This window comes from Lactuca sativa, chromosome 1, assembly GCF_002870075.4.
Source record: "Lactuca sativa cultivar Salinas chromosome 1, Lsat_Salinas_v11, whole genome shotgun sequence".
NCBI lineage: Eukaryota > Viridiplantae > Streptophyta > Magnoliopsida > Asterales > Asteraceae > Lactuca > Lactuca sativa.
In genome coordinates this window covers 84,363,650-84,388,052 of record NC_056623.2, presented here as the reverse complement: position 1 = coordinate 84,388,052, position 24,403 = coordinate 84,363,650, and the positions used below count along the sequence as shown (strand labels likewise).

General features: G+C 36.6%; 1 protein-coding gene across 1 annotated transcript; it reads left to right on the top strand.

The window, feature by feature from the left end:
• Positions 1 to 2,897: 2,897 nt before the first annotated feature.
• On the top strand, positions 2,898 to 3,405 carry LOC128127535 (UDP-glucuronate 4-epimerase 6-like). The gene is made up of 2 exons (XM_052766064.1): positions 2,898 to 3,030; positions 3,125 to 3,405. Exons 1-2 carry the CDS (start codon positions 2,898 to 2,900, stop codon positions 3,403 to 3,405), a joined length of 414 nt encoding a protein of 137 aa, XP_052622024.1.
• The last annotated feature ends 20,998 nt before the right edge of the window (positions 3,406 to 24,403 follow it).

Sequence of the window (24,403 nt, the reverse complement as noted above, 5' to 3'; positions counted from 1 at the left end):
AATATAGTAATCAATTAAAAAAGATATCTCGATTACAAGAAGGAATTAAGAAATACAAAAAATCACAAAATCGTAATTTAAAAACAATACGCAATGCTTTAACCATTCTAACAAACACAACTTGTTAACATGAAAACTTTATAGAAATTTATAAATCAACTCTAATGAGTAGAAGAAAAACAAATATTAATACAAATAGTACTTTTATTACAACTAAAATACAAGAAAAAGAACTAATCTCATATATAGATACAGGAGTTACTTTATGTTTCGGAAGAAAAAAGATATTAAAAAATTGGGAAAAATTAGAAAAACCATTAAAAATTACAATTGCTGATAAATCAATTCACAAAATTTGGTTTGTAGGAAGAGACATAGATATAGTAATTGAAAAAGCACTATTTAAAACTCCAACAATATATCAACATGATTCGGGAATAGATTTAGTAATAGGAAATAATTTTCTTAAATTATATCAACCATTTATACAAACAAATGATCATATAAGTCTCAATCACCCAACAAAAGGTATTATAAAAACTGCAATTATCAAACATTTTGATCTTATTAAAATAATCAAACAGGAAGTTGACTTTCAACTACACATATTACTAACATTCGCTAAAGAAATTGCTGAAAAACAACTAGAAGAAGTATGTAGTGAAAATCCGTTAGATCATTTAAAAAATAAAAATAATCAAGAAATAATAATATTATTAAAAAACCCTAATGACGAAGTTAATATTCCAAACAAAATTCCATATAGTATCAAAGATGTTTCTGAATTTAAACAAGAATGTACTGAATTACTAGAAAAAGAAATCATTCGACCTAGCACAAGTCCTCATTCTGCACCTGCATTTTATGTAGAAAATAATAATGAAATAAAACGAGGAAAACGAAGAATGGTAATTAATTACAAGAAAATGAACGATGCTACTATTGGAGACTCATACAAATTACCACGAAAAGAATAAATTTTAGAAAAAATAAAAGGAAATACACATTTTAGTACATTTGATGCAAAATCCGGATATTGGCAACTACGCTTACATGAAAATATGAAACCACTAACTGTTTTTTCATGTCCTCCTCAGAAGCATTATGAATGGAATGTCCTTCTATTTGGTTTAAAGCAGGCACCAGCAATATATCAACGATTCATGGATGAAACCTTAAGTGGTTTAGATCATATTTGTCTTGCATATATTGATGATATAATTGTTTTTACAAAAGGAAATGAACAAACACACATCGACGCAGTTATCAAAGTCTTACAAAGAATCAAAGAAAAAGGTTTAGTTTTATCCAAAAAGAAATCAAAACTTTTTCAAACTACAGTTGAATATCTTGGTTTAAAAATTGGAGAAAATGGTCAACTATCTTTAACAGACAACATACGAGAAAAATTAAATATGTTTCCTAATAAACTTGAAAATAGAAAACAAATACAACGATTCCTTGGTTGTTTAAATTATATTGCAGAACAAGGATTTTTAAAAAATTTAGCAAAAGAAAGAAGAATTTTACAAAAGAAAATATCAGAAAAAAATACCTTGGTCTTGGACAAATACATATACTATTTTAGTACAAAATATAAAAGAAAAAATTCAGGTTCTTCCTACCTTATATAATGCAAAAATCGACGATTTTCTAATTGTGGAAACAGATGCGTCACAAGACACTTGGGCAAGATGCCTAAAAGCAATCATACGTGGAAAAGTATTATTAGGATTAGATAGTGAGGGAAACCTCACATCTAACTCATCAAAAGTACACAATGATAAAGCATACATTGGTATGAGAATACCATCCGAAGTAAACAATGATAAAGTATACAGTGATATGAAAATATCACCAAAAGCATACACTGATACAGATGTATCACTTGAAGTATTAAAAACAGATAAATATGAGCAAAAATTATGCAAGTATATATCGGGAACATTTTCCCAAACGGAGCAAAATTATAGCACACATGAACGAGAAACACTAGCATGTCTCAGAACATTGAAAAAATGGAAAGTCGACCTACTCCAAACCAGATTCGAGCTACGCACAGATTCCAAATATCTACTTGGCTTTTGGCGATATAAATTACAAGAAGATTATTGTCATGGACGTCTAATCCGTTGGCAATTACAATTACATCAGTTTCACCCATACCTCAAGTATATCAAAAGTGCCAACAACCATATAGCAGACACACTAACAAGAGAATGGAAACATCATAAAGCAACCCAGATAAGAAGCAACACTATTCATGGAAGACTAACACAAGAATTAAAAAACATCTGCTTTTTCGGAGGCGGGAAGAATGACGTAAGCAATGACGAAAAAAGCCATAATTGAAGACATCTGTCCTTTCAATGTGGAAAGGATTATTATATTTTTAATTATATATAAAGTGTCGGTAGAAGGATTGTTATGTAATTAAATAAATGTCGGTAGAATAATTATTAAGTGTCGGTTGATGTAACATAAAGTGTATAACCCTCAATAGTCTAGGGGGCTATAATGTAAATATGTATGTTGTATTGCAATCAAATGATTGCAACAATAATTGTAACTGGATCTATTGAGCCTATAAATAGGGTCTTTGCCCAAATGAAATAAACAAGCTAAGTTTGAGTGTTTAAGACTTGAGTTGATCTCAATTGTCTTATCTGTTGAAATAGTTGTTCTATTTCTGAATAGCAGAGTTCTATCCAAATTATCCACATAATCATCTAATCATTCAACACAATCCATCATCAATATAACCCAACGCATCATTCAGGTATAATCTTCTCCTAATCTTTATTAATTCCGTCATGTTGTGAAATTTATCAGAGCAATTAATCCGGCGGGCCGTAGACGGTGAAGAAACGGAGTTCGGTGATGGAAAGCCCGTAGATATGGTTGTAAGTATGCGCAATCTCCTCGCCGACGCTTCATTTACGCTGCTCACCTCCGGCCACAGAGACGACCCTCAGTTGACTGCTTACCTCCGGCAATCCCTCCGGCCTCCACTGCTCTATCTCCGGTGTTGTGGGTCTTGATAACTTTAATTCTTATTATGATCCGTCGTTGAAACGAGCAAGACAGTAGGTTTTGAAGCAACATGATATTTTTATCGTCGAAGGTGATTTGAACGACGACGAGTTGTTAGCGAAGCTTTTCGACATTGCGCCGTTTAGTCATATTCTTCATCTGGCAACGCAGACGGGTGTTCGTTATGCTATACAAAATCCTCAGTCATACGTTAAATCCAACATTGCTGGATTCATCAATCTCCTCGAAATCGCGAAAAACGCCGATCCACAGCCGTCGATCGTTTGGGCGTCGTCGAGCTCGGTGTACGGACTCAACACCGAAAACCCATTCTCGGAATCTCGTGTGGCCGGAGGTGAGCAGCGTAAATGAAGCGCCGGTGGTGAGCAGCATCGATTGAGAGTCTTCTCGTGTGGCCGGGCGCCTTGGCCATGCCTCGAGCGTGCCAGCCTCGAGAGCCTTGGGCGCTGGGGGGGGGGGGGGGGGGGGGGGCAAAGTATACAGCTATACAGGATCCAATTCTTTTCATTATATATTTCTATTTAAAAATAAAAATTTATAAAAACGATGAGGAGCATTTTTTTCTTCTTCATCCTAAATTTTTGAAAATATTTAATTTTTTAAGATCGATCCTGATTTATGAAAATAAACTTTTTCTTGTCAATATTTTGGAAATCATACCCAAAATTTGGCTATTATGAACATATTCCCATATTTTAATATAAAAAAATAAAAAGCGTTTGGCGACCACAAACATCTAACATTATTTGGTTAATATTTTACAAACTAATACTAAATGTTTTTCAGGCTTACAATGTTTTAGTTAAAGACTCCAGATCCTTTCGTTGTTCTCTCGCTCCCGTCCAACCCAACTCATGACAATCAGTCTAGGAATGACAATGGGGTGGGTTCGGGGCAGGGTATGGTTTCCCAATCCCGCCTCGATATTTTTTGTGTATCTTATCGGGGCGCCCCGTTGGGTTCGGGTTTACAACAATTTATAACAAAATCTTTATTCCGTTTTAAGGTACCCCGATGTCTTATAAAAAATACATGTTCTAGTCTCTCTTTTAAATTAAAAATATGATGAATCACTTTAATAAAATTAACTCGACGTTATATTAAAAATTATTTGATTTAATTTTAGTGTAATACGTCAATACATAACAAATGATCATTCATACCGGATTGTTAAGTAACTATTTTATATTTGAATGCGTGTGTGTGTGTGTGTATATATATATATATATATATATATATATATATATATATATATATATATATATATACTAGATTATAGCCCGCGTTAAACGTGGGAAACGCATAAAAAAACATATAATCGTTTATAGATATTATATAAAGATTATAAAAAAATATATGGTTATTGGTATTATTGAAATGTGTAGAAAATACATTGAAAACGATAAATATATATAATCATTGAAATATCTCTTTGTAGACATCATTTTTTGTTTTATTAGTTGAACGACTTTCCACATCTCATATAGTTATGATATTTATATATTTATAAGCATTTTAATTAGACGTTCCTTGCATAATAATGTTACCTAATTTAAACATATCTTGACAACCAATATACCGTTTTTTCTATTGCATTAAATATTGACAACTATTTCATTTATTCAAATAAATTTATGTGATATAATTTATAAAATATTAAATGTTATATATATTTAATTTTAATATATCATCAATGAAGATTCTTTTCTAAATCATGATTGGTTTATTTTAAATTGATTATAAATATAAATGCTAGCTTTTATGTTTGTTCTTATTTATTTAGTGTTCGCAAGAACTTTGCATTGGTTTTGGCGCAACTTTGAATAATTTTAGTATACCATCAATGTAATTTGATATACCTGTCAATTATATGAAATATCAAATAATGACATTTCATTATTATTGTGATAATTTAGTTTATATATTGTATTTTCACTAATCTTAACGGTCTTATTTTTTATAAGATCCGTAACGTTTTTACTAAATGTACTTTTTACAAATCTCCTAATATCTTATAATTTTTATCTTACTTTATAATTTTTCATAACTATATTATTTTCAAGATTAACCGCTTTAAAAGTGTTTTTTCTTTCAGTCTATTCAATTTTATATTTCATTGTACAACATCATCGTTTGTATGTATTCTGAAATTTCACTTTAAAAATGCTTAATGTTTACACATTGATATTAATTTTTTAATAAACCCATGTAATAATTATGGAATATATATCTCATTTTAATTAACATTCACTTTCTTTATTATATCAAATTCCTCATTAAACGGATATACTTTTGGAAAATAATAATTATAATAGGGCAGCATTATCTAAGACGTAAATGTTTGATATACTTTTGGAGAAAAAAAATCATGATCATTAAAAAAAATTTATATGAAGAAAATACAAATTTAAATTTGTTGAAATTATGGATGAAATTACTGGCGAAAATTTATTTTGGAGGGAGTTGTATTTTGTAAGGTATAATAATATTACAAAATTTGAAATATCTATATTTGTTTTGTAAATTAATAAATTTTATTGTTACTATACAAAGATAAAAAAGTAGGTTGATATGATATACAAAAACATAATAATTTCAATGATATTTTAAAATCATGCCAAAATTAACCGGATTCTTATGACATAAAAATTAAAAAAAAAATCATAATCATCTCTAATATATAAAAGTAACATTTTCGTAATTAATGTCAGTTCTCAAGATAGTTAATTATTGTTTTGTTAAATGTACCTAATATCTTTTCATGTTTATTTGAAAAGTTTCAGAAAAGTAGTGAACTAATTTCATATAATTTGTGACAAAGAAAATCAAAATATATGAATATATACATTTGATATAGAAACAAAAAATAATCGAAAAAAATATAAAAGCGAAAGAAGGTACTGACCTTCTAGCGCACAATAGTGAATGTTTATAGCAGAGAATGATGATGAAAGTTATAAGCAATATTAACGATGTTGTAGGAGAAGGTTTGAAGAAAAGAAATGATTGAAAATAAATGTGAGTCGCGGATTCAATGATGAATCGTATATGTATGTGATAATTTGAATATAATTTTTCGGTATTAATGATTTCCTAATAAAAAAAGATTTGATATTATTTACTAATATAAACGGATTTATATTAATGGTTGATATCAAGCCTTGATTGAAATGATTTGCTAGTAATATGTTTTTAAAATTGACCATATTAAAATCTTCATAACTGAAAATTCAAGATGTAACATATGGAAAGCTTTCATTGGATTAAATACACTCCATCTCAACGAATGGAAGTTATTGATTGATGATTGGAAAACATTTATTGGAATTAAATACATTCCATATGGGGAAGATGATGTCAGCAATTTGATCTAAGGGTGGAAAAAATAAGATTAAAATACAATCAATGGTCCAGATTATTTAAGATGATGTCATAATGTTTCTTTTTTAGTAATATTTAAGATATATATATATATATATATATATATATATATATATATATATATATATATATATATATATATATATATATATATATATATATATATATATATATAAGGGCATGTGCTCGGGACGGGTCGGATCGAGGCGATGATAACCCACTCCTTGTCCTGAACCCGATAACGATCCGTTAGCCGACCCGAAATAATCAGGTTTTGAATTTTCCCATCGGATTCGAGTTTTTTTGCGGTCACTAAATCAGTCAAATCATAGATGATGATATACGATAACATTATATAGTTTTTTAATTTATTGAGGAACATCTTAAATCTTAAATTAATATTTCGAGTATAAAAGTACGTCATATCATATCATTAGTTGTCCTAGTGAGCAACGTGGCAATAGCCTGTGGTCCCGATATCCATCTTCAAGATAATTCAATAGAGCATGTTTTTTTAATGCCATTAAATATAGATATACAAACTTATTTTGGTCTTCCCCCATGACCTTTATGTATATCGAGCCCTACAGGAATGGTATCCCGATTTTCACATCATTTCAATGTGCCCATTTTATGTTCTTGTTATATGAAATTTTGAACCATATATGTGATCCAATCTTAAAAAGTTATAGAAAATATCCGCTACAAGCTTAGATCTACCTAACAATTTGTGTGAAACATTATCTTGGTATACTTTATGGGTTGTTACCATTATCTGTTGTTTAGAAATCAAATATTATCTAAAATACAAAAACTTAGTGTGAACAAGCCAATACACAAGCAAATGACATAAATTGTTCAAAATATTTTCCAACATAATTTAAACATAAACATTAATGTTGACGAAAAGCTACAAGAAAAGATGGTAGACGATAAATAATTTATCACTTGTTTCATACTTTCATCACCTTGAAATATTATTGCAATTATAATGTTGAAATTGATCTTTAAAAGGAAATAAAGTGAAATGCCTGAAAACAAAGTAAGATTTGTTAGCTCTAAAATTAATTAAGATATCCAAATTATGAATTAACAATATAGGGAAATTGAGTAATCTAACCATTTTTTGGTTGTTTTTTAAAAAAAATAGTTTTTTATTTTTTTTTAATTTTTTAATTTTTTATTTATTTATTTATTTTTGCAAAATGACCACTTGGTCCAAAATGGGTTGTTCCGGACCCGATTTCAAATTCGGTTAAACGGGTAGATAATTCTTATCCGGTAATCTGGTTCTCTTATAAATATCATTTAACCTGTTTTCGACTACACTTCGACATCATTTGTTTCGGACTACACTTCGACATTCCATTCCAGACACCTCTACAATTGAAAATGTCTTCTGATAGTAGTGAAGAAATGCAATCTTTATTTGTAAATTCAATTTTTTTTCTAATTAAATGCATTTATTTTAGATTATAAGTTCAAAAAATGCTTACTTTATGTAATTATATAAATATTATAGGGTTTTATGTGAATTTTAATCGTGTTAAGGCAATTATAGGATTACATGAATGTATACATTTATACTACATGATACATCGTTATAAAAACCCTAATTTTTGCTAGCCCGTAACGTGTCCGAAATCCGTGTAACACCCCGTTTATTTAATAAATAAAAAAAAGAAATAAATAAATGATTGTATGATAGCCCTAAAATCAATAACTATATAGCAGTGTGTTGGTTTCCGGGAGCTAAAGGTTACAATTTTAGAAGTCGGGAGTTAAAGTGTAAAGTTTCGGATTAGATTCGTAAATATCTATGAAGGAAGGGACTAAAAATGTTAACATGGCTGAATTTTGAGCTTTAGACTTAAATCGAAATGGATTTAGAATGCTGGGGGCTGTTTTAGTAAAATCCAGACTTAAGTTGTAAAGGAATTGAAGGGGCAGGGTTTAAATGGTAATTTATAGACTTATTTGAAAGGATGTTATGGAGGAGGGGCCGAAACTGTCATTATGGCAAAGATATGATATTGGACCGGGTATATAGCTTCATTACCCGTCAAACCCTAACCCTAAACTCCTTATGTTGCAGCCGCCACCCCCTCATACCTCCCATACTCAGTCGCCATTACATAACCCTGGAGTCGGTCGCCATCTTTGTTGCTCGGTACCCGCTGTCGAGGTTATAAACCGCCGGAGGAGCACCGAAATATCTAGCATGTATTGCTCCTAGCCGCCATTGGAGTCGAAAAAACTTGCCACATCACTTTTGTCACCGGAAGTCGCTCGTAGTTGGGGAAGAACCACCGCGACAGTCGAATAAGCACCGGATGGGGAAACTGCCGTCTTGTTGGAACCGTAGAGCCACCAGAAGCACCGTTGTACGTGATCCTCCATCCGCCCCAGCTACTTCGCAATCGGAGCACCATTGTCGCCGCTGCTGTTGAGGTTGAGGTCGAAGGCCGACGACAGAATGTCGGGATTGAAGAAGAATAGCCGGAAATCTCAAGAAACAGCGACCATGAGGTGGTGGCTGCCACCGCTGGCCACGACTAGGGTGGTTGTGTTTGTGTTTTAGCTTAGTGGGTGTGTGTGTTGTTGGTATTTTGCTTTGTATGATGTAATCTGTAACGGAATAATCAAGGAATACTCAAAACCACCACCGGCCGCCGTGTCGGGTGGCGGTGTGCCTCGTTTGTAATAGGATTCATTTGGAATGTTTGGACAAAGGGACTAAAACCCTAATGGGCCTAATAAAAACTAATGGCCTAATAAAGCCCTAATGGACCTAAAATCCCAAACATGTAACTAAGGGGCCTAATGAACCCTAATTGATCAAAAGACCTAGCTATTGGGCCTATTGGGCTAAGATGGGGTTGGCAACCCTAATTAGGGTTTAGAAAACCCTAATATTGGATTTATGGGCCTGGACTTATCGGGACCCACATTGGGCCATTAGAATGGAATTGTGTATTAAGCCCAATCACACCATATGATTTATTTAGAAGATTGATGGACTTAATGGATTAAGTCCTTAATGAGGTAAGTGAGAAACACTTAACCCTAATTGTCATTATATGTGAAACCCTAATTTCACTTGGGTTTATTGTTGGGCCTTTCTATTGGGCCTTGATGATTGGGTTATTGGTGGGCCATCCAAGAATAATCATATGGACTAGAATAATTTAATGGGCTTTAGGATAAGGCCCATATGTGAGGGTTTGGTACCATTTTGGAAAATTAGGCCATAGATGGGCCATAATTGGGCCTTCATGATTATGCGATATTGGGCCATTAGAATGTCAAATGTTGGACTCGACTAAATGGTTGGGCCTTATGGTAAGACCTTGTAAAGGTTTTGGCCCAATTTGGAAAATTGGGCCATATGTTGGGCTTTGACTCATAGTTGAGTTTTGGGCCATTGGATTGGGCCTTGGGCTTGAATAAAGTTAAGCTAGGGGTAAAGTAGTATTTACCCCCAAGTATGTATTTATGGTTATGTGTTGGAACCCAATTATTAATTGGGTAATGTTTTGATATTGACAGTTCGAGAATCTGTCATCCAGCAGTTGGGGGTTGTGTCTACAGGACTTCAACAGTGTGAGGTGAGTTACCTTCCACTAGGGGTGGGTCTAAGGCACCAATGCTGGCCCACCAGTAGGTGATTATGTTTGAGATGATTGTCTTTGTGATAATTATCTGGTTTGCCACTATTTGATATGCTTTTTTGTGTTGAGATGCTATGAGATATGTGTTAGTAGTAGTAGGGGTGAAATAGTCCCCCGTTACGGTTGAAAGATATCGAAGACAGTTACCGGTTGAAAGATACTGAAGGGGTAAACAGAACCCCCGCATGCCTAGCAGTATGTTTATGATATGTTATTATGTGACCAGTATGGTTATGATATGTTATTATGTGATCAACATGTTTATGTTATGTTATCATGGAATCAATATGTTTATGACATGTTATTATGTGATATTGGTAGGGGTGAAATAGTCCCCGGATACCGGTTGAAAGATACCAAAGGGGACCCTAGCTCCCAGATATGCCATACAGATACCGGTTGAAAGATACTAAGGGTTAGGCATTACGCGGTATCTGGTATGAGAGGCGGGGGGGGGGGGGGGGGGGGGAACTCACTAAGCTTCGTGCTTACGGTTTTCAGTTTTGGTTTCAGGTACTACGTTGTCAAAGGAAAGGAGCCGGCTCGATCGCAGCGCATCACACTATGGTTTTCCGCACATGAGATCTTTGGGATTACACTCTGATATTGTTTTATGATAACATGTTTTGGTGATTTCTACTTTGGTTTGGACATGATGTGTTATTATTGATGTTTTCTTATACTATCGGTTTTATAATAGCTTAATTAAAACGATATTTTTGGTCTTGAATTTTGGGATGTTACAAGTTGGTATCAGAGCCTTGGTTAGAGGGATTCGAGCACACTCTCGGGTGTGTCTGGACTCAAACTAAGGACTTGGTATGAAAATTTTCAAAAGTAAAATCATTGTATAAAAAGAAGTTTGAAAAGAATTTGAAAGAGGAAAGAACTTTGAAAAGAACAAGGTGTGTGATGCGTGCAATCAGCCGAGCTGAAGTAAGTTTTCCCCAAGATACCCATACATGTTATGATATGATATGATATGATTATGAGAACCGAATGTTAGATTAGGGCTAAGGATCTAGGGTGGATGCCTTATATGTCTACTATATGTATATGAGAACTGCATGCTAGATTAGGGCTAAGGATCTAGGAAGATACCTTATATACCTGCTGTATGTGCTTAATGAGCTGCATGATAGTACTGATCAGTCAGTGATAGGATAGCCTTTTTAGGTTATGCCTAATTGTATGAGCCTTTAAATTGCATGTATAGATTCCCGAGTAGAGGATAGAATGGTTTGATTGGAATATGATGGTTAGATTTTCCATTGTCTGAATGATGCTTGCTTTGTGCTTTGTGGGACTCTTAGTAATGTGAGCTAGCTATATTAATGAGGTAGCTAGTTGACAATACTGGATATCTTTCTGCAGCTGAGGACAGGGTGAGTTCAGGAACCTAGAGAAAGCCTAAGATATGATTCAATGGGTTAGTAGTGAGGATGATTGAGAGTTGTGTGTACCAGTTTGAGGAAGTGACATGGAGGATTCAGGAGGATTGCTGAGGAAAGTATGGATAGGTATGGAAGGTAGTATTGGGTCCATACTACTAGAAGCATAGGATCTATACTCGAATCGGTGAGAGTCTTGGAGAATCTGAGAAGCTTCGGGGAGGAGCTTGTGACCCGGTTTGCGGACAGAGGATGTTCCAGTTGTTACAGCTTATGTGACAACCCGAAATTTCCATTCGGTAAAACCTTAAAAGTCAACCACTTTGTATCATAAGTTAATGTCATTATTTCTTATTTTTAAGAAATATAAAGTTCGTTTGATTATTTTAATATTATTTTTAAACGAACGGGTGAAAGAAAGTGTCGTCTCGGGTTTTGAATTTCAAAAACCGCAAACACCTTGCGTCTTAGAAATTCCTGACCAAACTTTTATGTTTGGGGTGAAAAATCACCCAAAAACCGTAAACTCATACCTATGTATGAGTTTACTCCCCAAAAGTCTAGTCATTTGTGTTTACTCCCCAAGATCACAAAAGAGTAAACTCCAAAAACTCTATCAAGTATCATCCTAGTTTTGATTCCAAATCTTCAATCTTGTAAGTGTTCTAACCATTCCAAGTTAGTAAAACACTTAATCTAGTGTTTATACATCTAATCATCCACTCATATGTGTATTTTGTCTAGATTTCCAAAACACCAAGAACACCAAGAACACACACTAAGTATTCTTGGCCTTTTAACTCAGATCAAGCCTTCTAATAGTAAGTACTTCCATCCTTGAGTGATTTTAAGCTAGTATTACATTTAAACATCAAGAAATTATGTCAAGAACACAAGATTAGAGGTGTTCACGGTCCAAGAATGTTCTTGGACCGTAAACACCATAAATGGCACCAAAGTGTGCCTAAGCCTCTAATCTAAGTCCTAGTTGATGTATAAACCATTCTTGACATGTTTAAACCTTTCCTTATTGTTTTTAAGACTTGAAAAACATCAAAAACCAACAATTATAGGTGTTTACAATTTGGGGATCTCCCAAAACCATAAACACCCTAAAGTGTGTTTAAGTTGGTCATTTTCCTTCCTTAGGCTTAGAAACTAGCTTATACACTTACCTAATTGTGTTAAGGACTTGAAAACATAGCAATACCCTTCTCCATGAGGGTTTACAGTAGTAAACCCAAAGGTAAAAGTTCATGAGGCCGTAAACTCCTCCAAGGAGTGTTTTTGATGCCATAGTCCCTTCCAAAGGCCAAATCACTTTGTAGAAATGCTTCGATAGGCTTGTTAAACCACAAAACAACACATGGTCATTAGGAATAGAGTTTACGACCGTAAACTCTAGAGTTTAATTCCGTAAACTCCCTAGGTCATGACCATCAAAATCGTAAACTCCAAGGGAGTTTACCCTTGGACTCCAAACACACTAGCTTTGCCCTACCAACACTTGGATGCAATCCTTGTGATCTTTAACACTTGAAACAAAGTGTTTTCATGTTCTAGGGTGTCCCAACTTAATTTATTAGTTATAAATTGGCTAATTAGTTATATATATGTTCGTTATATGATAACTAGGCTCGTGCGTGTGTACAAGTCTTCATTTGTCACCTAGCACCGTACCCGACACTCCAATCCAATCCACTCACTACAAGTGAGTTCATAACCCTTTAACTAACCTTTGAAATACTTTTAAATGTTTTAAATGCTTTAATTGTGGGGGGGGGGGAATACAAGTTGAATACTTATAGTTATTACATCAATCACATGTGATTAATAACTACAAAACCAATGATTTTATTATTGTTCAAACTGTTTTGCTTCAAACTGCTTTGCTTCAAACTGCTTTACAAACTCTTTTACTTATCAATTACTTTTACTTAAACTTTGTTATACTTATTATAAATTGCATGCCCGTATATGTATAGTTATATAAGCAATGTTTAAAAGGCTTAGGAAGGTCGCACGCCCTATTTCCTTTTCCTCGATTTGGATGTGGTCTGGTGGGATATCGGGTAGCCGTCTGAAGGTCGTTTCAATATTAATTATATATCATGTGTACATATATAGTCATAAAAGTTCTTCCATATTCATGCGTACTAGTTACATCATTAGTAAGTTACCATCGGGGTAACACAAGATCATACTTATACTATTGCTAGATTAATGAGTCAGTGCATTCATGAGTTAGTAGTTATTACTATAAGAACATATACAACTATACTAGAAGAAGAACATATACAACTATACTAGAAGAAGAACAAATACAACTATACTAGAAGAAGAACATATACAACTATACTAGAAGGAGAACATATACAACTATACTAGAAAGAGAACATATACAACGATACTAGAACGAGTAACAATACATTACATATACATGAATACATTAACAAATTGTGATCCACTGTATCAGAGCATGCCTTCAATGTCATGGCCCGAGTTGTAGCCAAAGTCTCTTGGAGGGAGAGCATGAGTTTGCGTATAGATCTATACTGAATTGACTATCCTACACCTTGCTGCTAGCTACAGCCGGACCTGCAGGTCTGCGGGTGCCAAACGTCATTTCTTTTTACGACCTACATTAGTCGTTACCCAGTCGATAGTATGGTACAATTAATCACATGATACCTTAATATAAGTCCGGTTTAAGGTAGTTAGTACAACAGTAGTTCCTATAATACAACACTACGGTACTACAATAATTTACCCTTTACATGTATTAAGTGATTAATTCACTTAACCATTTATGTACAAACTATATTTTGTTAATGATAGTTACACTTGGGAAATTACACACTTTTACAATAAACGAAACATACAAAACAGTTACGCCTTGGTAGAAGGCTACTTTAATAGAAATAGAGGTTTTTCTAAGAGATTCAAACTTTTACAAACACTTACAAACATTCACATACATTTTACAAACTCATACTTAAAACCATGTTCAAACGTTTTAATACAAACACCGACACTAAAATACTTATCAACTCACCAGCTTAATGCTGATAAACTCTTTCAAAATAACTTGTATTCTCAGGTCGACAGTAGACAGGTACCGAGGCCAGCTTTTGAGAAGATGGAGCGCATCCAAGACTCATATTATTATTTTGATTTACTTTTTGGTGTCTATAATTGTACAGAACACGCTTGTATTAAAATTATATATTTAATGCAAAGGATGATGTTGTTTGCTTATTTGCTGTTATCCTGTGTTATGATACTTTACTTGATGTCCTCCGCCCCAGAACGTTTCCGCCGTTCTTGGTTTTGGGGTGTGACAGCTTAGCCATTGGCAAGTGAGCTAGTGAGCGTGGCAGGGTGTCAGAACCTGAAGGATATGATTTCCAAGAGTTTGTAGATGCGAGATCGATTTGGAGCACCCTGGGAAGAGAGGGTCATGCCAAGTGCATATAGTAGCGGGTCCCGGGAAGAGATCCGTGACTTCTGATCATCGGGTGAAAGGACAGCAGGGCCGGAGTCAGTGATGCATGTATAGGAATGTGCACAAGGGAGTTTGCCGCACCAAGGGTTTAGGCTGATACAGGTGTGGCAGGGTTGATCATGTCAGCTGAAGGTGATCTGTATTCCTCCAGATGTTGCGGGTATGTCATCTTCTACTGCTACTAGATGGATGTTGGGAATACGTATCGCCTTGGAATTGTGTGTGAGTTTGGATAATTCAGACCTCGGGTCGGTTTTCTGCTAGTGTCTGGGTTATCAAGGATCATATATGCCATCCTGCATGTCGAAAAGTCCTTGCTGAACCCACATAGGGACACATCTTGTGAAGTAGGTTCCGCATGTACCATTATCATTCTGGATCTTTGTCGAGAGTTGTGCAGGAGTATTATTTCGGAGATCCTTGGTCGGGAATTATTGGGATGGTTCTCCAGTGAAGTCAGAGTTCAGTGATTCTATCATTTGTTCATATATGGTTGACATTTGCCTATGGAAGAACCTTGGAGTTCAAGACACTACTGTTGCTAAGACATGATTAGTAGAACGGAGATGGTGATGTCAGTTGTGGGGGTTAGATGCAGAAGTAGTTGGTCCTTGGATGCTCAAGAGAATTGCATCTATCGTATGGGTTGTGTTCGGTTAGAGTTCAGTGATACTGCAAGAATGAAAGTGGGAATAAGGATTTGTCAACCAGAGTGAAGATTAAGGCCTTCAGTTGACAACATGGGAGATGGACTGAGGTGTCAGACTGTACCAGATTTCTAGAGTACTCTTCAAGATATCAGAGTATGGGCGATCTTAAGGTTTGATTGGTAATTGATCTTTACCATTGGTAAGCTCAGATTGTCAATAGCGAACTATTAGGAAGTAAGAAGGATTGGGAATCCTTCAATTCTCGCGTACCTTGAAGATTTAGTTGAATCTAAGTGGGGGAGATTTGTAAAGTTCTCCAAATGTGAGTTCTGGTTGCGCGAGGTGCAATCTCTTGGGCACCTTTTCAACCAGAAGTGGTATTCTAGGCGATCTGGCCAAGATAGAGGCCGTGATGCAGTGGGAGATTTCGAGGTCTCCATCTAAGATTCATAGTTTCCTGGGTCTAGCGGGTTATTACCGGAGATTTATATGGGACTTCTCCGAGATTGAGGTTCCTTTGACCCGACTAACCAAGAAGTTGGTGGCCTTTCGCTGGGGGCCTGAGCAACTGGCAGCCTTCGAGACTCTCAGACATCAGGTTTCGGGAACCAGGTTAGGACTCAAGTTCAGTTGAGGGTTAGGTCGAGTGCGTGTTCGACCCAGTTGGGAAAAGTGTTATAAGACTGCGGGGGTGGCCGTAGCATTCACTAATAGTCAGATAGTATGGAGAGTGTTGTAAGACTACAAGGTTAGCCGTAGCATTCATTAGCAGTCAGATAGTAGGGAAAGTGTTGTAAGACTACGGGGGTAGCCATAACATTCACTAACAGTCAGATAGTAGGGAAAGTGTTGTAAGACTATGGGGGTAGCCGTAGCATTCACTAGCAGTCATATAGTATGGAAAGTGTTGTAAGACTACGAGGGTAGTCATAGCATTCACTAGCAGTCAATTAGTATGGAAAGTGTTGTAAGACTACGGGGGTAGCCGTAGCACTCACTAGCGGTCAGTTAGCATGGAAAGTGTTGTAAGATTGCGGGGGGTAGCCGTAGCATTCACTAGCGGTCAGTTAGCATGGAAAGTGTTGTAAGACTGTGGGTGTAGCCGTAGCATTCATGAGGTTGGCAAATAGTGATAAAGTGTCATGAGACTGTGGGTGTAGTCGTAGCATTCAGTAGGTTGGTAGATGGCATGAGCGTGTGTTAGAATGCGGAAGGAACAGTAGTACCCACCAGTTCGGGTGCAGCAGTGAAGATATGGAAATCCACATATTGGATTTTCGAATTACCCAGATGGATTAGATCTGGTTGAGCCAGTGATAAGACTGTAGGAGCGCCACTACAGTTATGGGATCAGGAAAGCAATGGAATGTATAAGATTGCTTGTGATATAAGGAAACCATCGGTTAGGTGGCAGTCACTTTTATCCTTGAATTTGATGATGACATGATTCGACGCATGGACCCGATCGGTTAGATCAGAAAGTTTTTAGAGTCGCAATGGCATGATAAATAGTGGCAACTAGTTTCAGAGAAGGATTTCATTCATAAGTTGTGCGAGGTGACTAAGTGGGAGTCCTTTGGTTCTGCAGCCGGGCCGGAACCCGGTATTTCAGATGATTGGTGAATGAATTGAGACCAGGGAGGTCTCGTTAGATTTTGGAAAGCAGCCATGTGGCAACATACTGCTTCAGGCAGTTCAGTGTTCGGACAGTTTTAGCGTCTGGGTCGTATTAGTATTTGTGTTCTAGGTTGCAAGTTCGAGCAGAATACCAGATTGTTTGTGTTATGCTAAATGACTTGCAGGGATAATTGGGTCTGTGATCTCAGTTTTCTAGTGGGAACTACAGGTTAATAGAAGCTGAGTAGCCAGTTGAGGGATAAATAGTCTCTTCGACAATAATTATTCACTATGAGTGGTCTGTCAGGGATTCAGACCACCTCGAGACAATAGATTTCAGATAGAGTACATGTGATCTTGTTGCGAAGAATCCGTTCACCTGCGGATTTTAGGGCTTTACGAAGATTGGTCACAGCTACCCTGGGAAGGCTAGGGTGTGCCCATGATGGTGACCATGTTAATTTAGTGGTTTGGCGCATAAGAAATGGTAAGGAATGATTTCGAGGACGAAATCTAATTTAAGTGGGGGAGAGTTGTAACAACCCGTTTATTTAATAAATAAATAAATAAATAAATGATTGTATGATAGCCCTAAAATTAATAATTATATAGCAACGTGTTGGTTTCTGGGAGCTAAATGTTACAATTGTAGAAGTCGGGGGTTAAAGTGTAAAGTTTCAGATTAGATTCGTAAATATCTATGTAGGCAGGGACTAAAAATGTTAACATGGCTGAATTTTGAGCTTTGGACTTAAATCAAAATGGATTTGGAATGTTGGGGGCTGTTTTAGTAAAATCTAGACTTAATTTGTAAAGGAATTGAAGGGGCATGGTTTAAATGGTAATTTATAGACTTATTTGAAGGGATTTTATAGAGGAGGGGCCAGAACTATCACTATGGCAAAGATATGATGAGGGACCGGGTATATAGCTTCATTACCCCTCAAACCCTAACCCTAAGCCCCTTATGTTGCAGCCACCACCCCCTTATACCTCCCGTCCTCAGCCGTCGTTACATAACCCTGTAGTCGGTCGCCATCTTTGCCACAAGCTACCCCGCTATCGAGGTCATAAATTGCTGGAGGGGCACCAAAATATCTAGCGTGTGTTTCTCCTAGCCGCCATTGGAGTCGGAAAAACTCGCCACATCACTTCTGTCACCGGAAGTCGCTCGTAGCTGGGGAAGAACCACCGCGACAGTCGAATAAACACCAGATGGGGAAACTGTCGTCGTGTTGGAACCGTATAACCATTAGAAGTGCCGTAACACATGATCCTCTAGCCGCCACCCACTACTTCGCCATCGGAGCACTATTGTCGCCACTGCTGTTGAGGTTGAGGACGAAGGCCGACGATAGAATGTCGGGAATAAAGAAGAACAACCACCAGTCGTCGGAAGCGCCGCTGTTGCACCACTGTCGTCTCCGCTCACCGCAGGTGGGTGATTTGGGTCGTTTTTCGAGCAAAGGATGAGTGTTTGCGCTACTACTACGGCTGTACATATTGTGTATGTGTCGTTGGTGGCTTAGTTTGGCCAGAAATCACAAGAACAGCCACCACCACCACATGCCACCACCGGCCACCACTAGGGTGTCTTTGTGTGTGTTTTAGCTTAGTGGGTGTATGTGTTATTGGTATTTTGCTTTGTATGATGTAATTTGTAATGGAATAATCTAGGAATACTCAAAACCACCACTGTGAGGTGGTGGCTGCCGCCTCCTACCGCCACCGGCCACCGTGTTGGGTGGCGGTGTGCCTCGTTTGTATTAGGAGTCGTTTGGAATGTTTGAACAAAGGGACTAAAAACCTAATGGGCCTAATAAACCCTAATAGCCCCAATAAAGCCCTAATGGACCTAAAAGCCCAAACATGTAACTACAGGGCCTAATGAATCCTAATTGATCAAAAGACCTAGCTATTGGGCCTATTGGGTTAAGATGGGGTTGGAAACCCTAATTAGGGTTTAGAAAACCCTAATATTGGATTTATGGGCTTGGACTTATCGGGACCTACATTTGGGCCATTGGAATGGAATTGTGTATTAAGCCCAATCACACCTTATGATTTATTTAGAAGAGTGATGGACTAAATGGATTAAGTCCTTAATGGGGTAAGTGAGAAACACTTAACCGTAATTGTCATTGTATGTGAAACCCTAATTTCACTTGGGTTTATTGTTGGGCCTTTCTATTGGGCCTTGATGATTGGGTTATTGGTGGGCCATCCAAGAATAATCATATGGACTAGAATAATTTAATGGGCTTTAGGATAAGGGCCCATATGTGAGGGTTTGGGTCCATTTTGGAAAATTAGGCCATATATGGGCCATAATTGGGCCTTCATGATTATGCGATATTGGGCCATTAGAATGTCGAATATTGGACTAGACTAAATGGTTGGGCCTTATGGTAAGACCTTGTAAAGGTTTGGGCCCAATTTGGAAAATTGGGCCATATGTTGGGCTTTGACTCATAGTTGAATTTTTGACCTTTAGATAAGGCCTTGGGCTTGAATAAAGCCAAGCTAGTGGTAAAGTAGTATTTACCCCAAGTATGTATTTATGGTTATGTGTTGGAACCCAAATATTAATTAGGCGATGTTTTGATATTGACAGTTTGGAAATCTGTCAGCCAACAGCTAGGGGTTGTGTCTACGGGGCTTCAACAGTGTGAGGTGGGTTACCTTCTAGTAGGGGTGGGTCTAAGGCACTAATGCCGGCCCACCAGTAGGTGAGTATGTTTGATATGACTGCCACTATTTGATATGATTTATGTGCTGGGATGTTATGAGATATGTGTTAGTAGTAGTAGGGGTGAAATAGTCCCTAGTTACCAGTTGAAAGATACCGAAGACAGTTACCAGTTGAAAGATACCGAAGGGGTAGATAGAACCCATGCATGCCTAGCTGTATGTTTATGATATGTTATTATGTGACCAATATGGTTATGATATGCTATTATGTGATCAACATGTTTATGTTATGTTATCAAGAAATCAGTATGTTTATGACATGTTATTATGTGATAGTGGGGGGGGGGGGTGAAATAGTCCCCAGATACCGGTTGAAAGATACTGAAGGGGAGGTTAGCTCCCGGTTACCAGTTGAAAGAGACTGAAGGGGAGGTTAGTTCTCGGTTACCAGTTAAAAGATACCGAAGGGGGCCCAACTCCCAGATGTGCCAGACAGATAACAGTTGAAAGATACCAAGGGTTAGGCATTATGTGGTATGTAGTATGATGGGGGGGGGGGGGGACTCACTAAGCTTGGTGCTTACGGGTTTCAGTTTTGGTTTCAGGTACTACGTTTTCAAAGGAAAGGAGCCGGTTCGATCGTAGCACATCACACTATGGTTTTCCGCACATGAGATCTTTGTGATTACACTCTTATATTGTTATATGATAACATGTTTTGATGATTTCTACTTTGATTTGGACATGATGTGTTATTATGGATGTTTTCTTATACTATTGGTTTTATAATAACTTAATTAAAACGAAATTTTGATCTTGAATTTTGGGATGTTACAATCCGAAAATCATGTCCGAAATCCGAAAATCATGTTTGAAATACAATGAACTGGGTTCGGAATTTCGGTCTGGAATTGTGACAACCCGATATTTCAACTCTTTGTAATGACCAAAAAGGGTCAAGTATTGTAACCACTTTTGAGTAATAAAATTTACTTTCATAATAAAATGTACAAATAGTTCTATTTAATTTCCTTCTATGTTTAAATGTCTTTGAACCATGATCGTACATGAAAAGAACGCCCAAATCCGACTTCATATAGCGAAGTTATGATTTTTCCAAGTTCGGCTTAGCAACAGACATCTAAAAACTCGAATCGGAGATCGAGCGACTTTTGGCCGGAATGACCTAAACGAGAATCGAAGGTCTCGACAATGGTATTCCAGCGGTAAAAAGTCTGGCAAAAACCGACATCAGATAAAGAAGTTATGAATTTTCAAAAAAATTCCTTAAACACGATGAGTTTAAAATAAATAATAAAAAAATAAAATAATTTCGGAATGTGCCGATGGAGTCTAAACGAAAGTTGTAGAGCGTAGTCTCACCTACGCATGGATATAAAGACCATCGAAAACGGAGTTCGTATGAAGAAGATATGAATTTTCGAAGTTTATTAAATAAATTATATATTTATTTAATTCAAAAATCGGACCTTATCCGAAGAGGGGTCAGCGTCCTCATCCGAGGTACGCGCTGCGTACCCATGTACGCCCTGCGTACCCGAGAGACTTGGCCTCTGATCGTCCACGTCGCCCTATCCGACCCGTCCGAAGTATCCGACCCGTCCGACCCGCTGTCCCGTCCGACCCGCTGTCCCATCCGACTCGTCTCCCCAGCAACCCGTCCCATCCGAAGCCGAGGCAGTCGAGGCTTCGGTCATGCATGACGTACGCATACGCGCTGCGTACGAGCGTACGCCCCGCGTACCGAGGCGGTTCAGCCTTCCTATAAATAGGATGCGAGGGCTTCTGAGAAAAGGGCTCATTTCTCTCCTCTCTCTCACGATCTTGTCTTGTTTTCCGTGCCCGTTCAAACCCGAAGCTCTGGTCTTTTGGCTCAAGTCCAGAGGGTCGATTTTACTCCCGAGATTCCCGAGAATCCCGAGGAAAATCTGTTTCCCGAGACGAAACTCTGCCCGGTTTTCCATCTCGCTATCTTCAAACTTTCAAGTGAGTTTCATACCCCTTAATCAACCTTTTTAAATATTCTAAATGCTTTTATATGCTTTCAAGGGGGGGGATTACAAGTAAAACACACGAGTATTATCATGTGTTACATAAAGAAACTCTTTTATATGCTGTTATATATTCAAATCACATGCGATTTATAAACCTTTAAGGAACTTTTATATGTATATAACATATGTTAAAATAGCATTCTATCTTTTGAAATATAAATTTGTTGTAATGCATGTATAAACTAAACTTTTCTTAGATTATTCTTGTCTATCTTAGACTCTACACCAAAAATCTATGCTTTCATAAACAAGTGTTTCTTTTTCTAGGTATTTCTAAACAAACAAGACACACTTTTAGAAAACTATAATAGGTATAGTTTTACGAACAAATTTCTAACTCTTATGTACTAGAAACATGAATTTCAAGAAGTTTACTTTCGTATACAAGAACAAACGTAACATTTTAACAAGTAGATCTGTTTTTATACCACGGTTTTTGTGAGACACTAACTTCATGTACGTTCGAGTACACATTTCAAGTCCTGTATTATATACCAGAATCCCTTGGAGGGGGAGCATGGTCTTTGTGTATAGATCTATACGGGCTTGACAAACCCGCGCCCTGACTGTTAGCTGCAGTCCACCGTTTGGGGTGACAAACGTCATAACATTCCAACGCCTGAAGAACGTTGTGTATAGGCATTCCGAGTCAATAGTATGGTTATAAAACTCACAAGGGGTATTAAAAATGCATTGATTTACAAGGTTTTCAAACTCATTGGTTATTTCACACTTACATACATTTTGGAGACAAACATTGGTCTTGAGTGAAGGCTACTTTTATACTAGTAGAAAATATAGGATTTTCTAAACACAAACAAACAAAGATAAAACATTTCATTTCATTCAAACATTGTCACTTAAATACTTATGAAATTCACCAGCTTAAATGCTGATCTACTCTTTCAAAATTACTTGTATGTCCCAGGAAATCAGTAATTTCAGGTATTCATTACGCTTTTGATGAAGGGATGCTGCGGCGCCAGTTTAATCTCGTGTTTTTGACATCATATTGTAATTGAGTTTTGAACATGTAACTTTTGACAAATGTAAACTTTCAATTATATATATGATGGTTGTATTGCTTTCTTTACTATGTATTCATTTGTTACGTTACCACATGAAGTCATCCGCCCCCGAACGTTTCCGCCGTTCAGGTTTGGGGGTGTGACAAGAATACTGTACCCAATTTTCGGATTCTGGAACATACATACAAAAAGTCCTAATTTCTATACAATCAAAAACCCTAATTCCGGAATACAATCAAAAACCATAAATCTGTTCCAAAATATACATACAAAAATCCTTAACTAATAATTCTTTTGTTTGTAGCACGATAGAACATGCGAAGCAGTTGCTACCACAACCTGCAAACCTGAACTTGGGCGCGAAATCATGGCGCTCTTACAAAACCGACCAATTTGTGGGGCGATGTTTAGACAATCATGTTTTGGTGATTACGTTAACATGCCAATGGGTGTCGAACGTCACCCTTTACTATATCATTATATTATGTTCAAGGAAGCTAATACTTTTGATCTAGTTGACCTAGAGGAGCTTTTATTTCCGATTGGCAACTATCGGGTTTGCTTTGACAGGAAATAATTCTGCTTGGTCACCGGTTTGTAGTTCAGGGATTATTTCCAACCCAGTTCTGGTTTTTGCAGCAATCAAAAAATGTGTGTTTCCATTTGAGCCGCTTTTACGTTCGATGAGTATGGCCGACCTTACGAATGTGCTCAATAACTTATTTCATCAATTATGCGATGAAGATGTGGTGAGAGTCTCCCTGTTGTATATGCTAGAGCATGGATTTTTGGGGAAATACCCTTGACAGCCAGTTACTAATGAATGAATGACACCCGTCTCTAATTTACAGGAGTTTAAAAAGTATACAGTTTTTCTACTCACATTATATCAAAATGATACATATACTTATTAAGTGTAATTTTTTGACATATGTACCCATGGGGCAGATTGATATGAGATTTCACTTACAAACATATGTGTACTATGTTTGATAACATTGAGGACCATTTGAGCCCAAATGCGCCTAGAATCGACAGTAGACACATATATATTCTGTAGGGATTTGTCTATGCATTTAAGGTATGTACACTATGCTTAATAGGAGTTTTTAAACACCAATTATTATATCTTTGTTAACTTTGTAAGTTGTTTGTCATCTTATTTTTGTAGATTTGGGTCTTAGAGACATTTTCCAACAGTAGTATTGATGGTTCCCCTATATCGGGTGTTATCCCTCGGTCAATTGCATACACTAGGATGAGGCATTTGCATGCACCTGATTGTCAATGTATTCTCGATCTTACTAACGTATATAGTATAGTCCACATTATAATTTATA

Bases quoted from the DNA above. Each gene is read 5' to 3' on its own strand.
- LOC128127535 (XM_052766064.1), top strand. From the start codon at position 2,898: ATGGTTGTAAGTATGCGCAATCTCCTCGCCGACGCTTCATTTACGCTG. The intron at 3,031-3,124 runs GTGGGTCTTGAT...TTATCGTCGAAG, and splicing joins ACTGCTCTATCTCCGGTGTT to GTGATTTGAACGACGACGAG.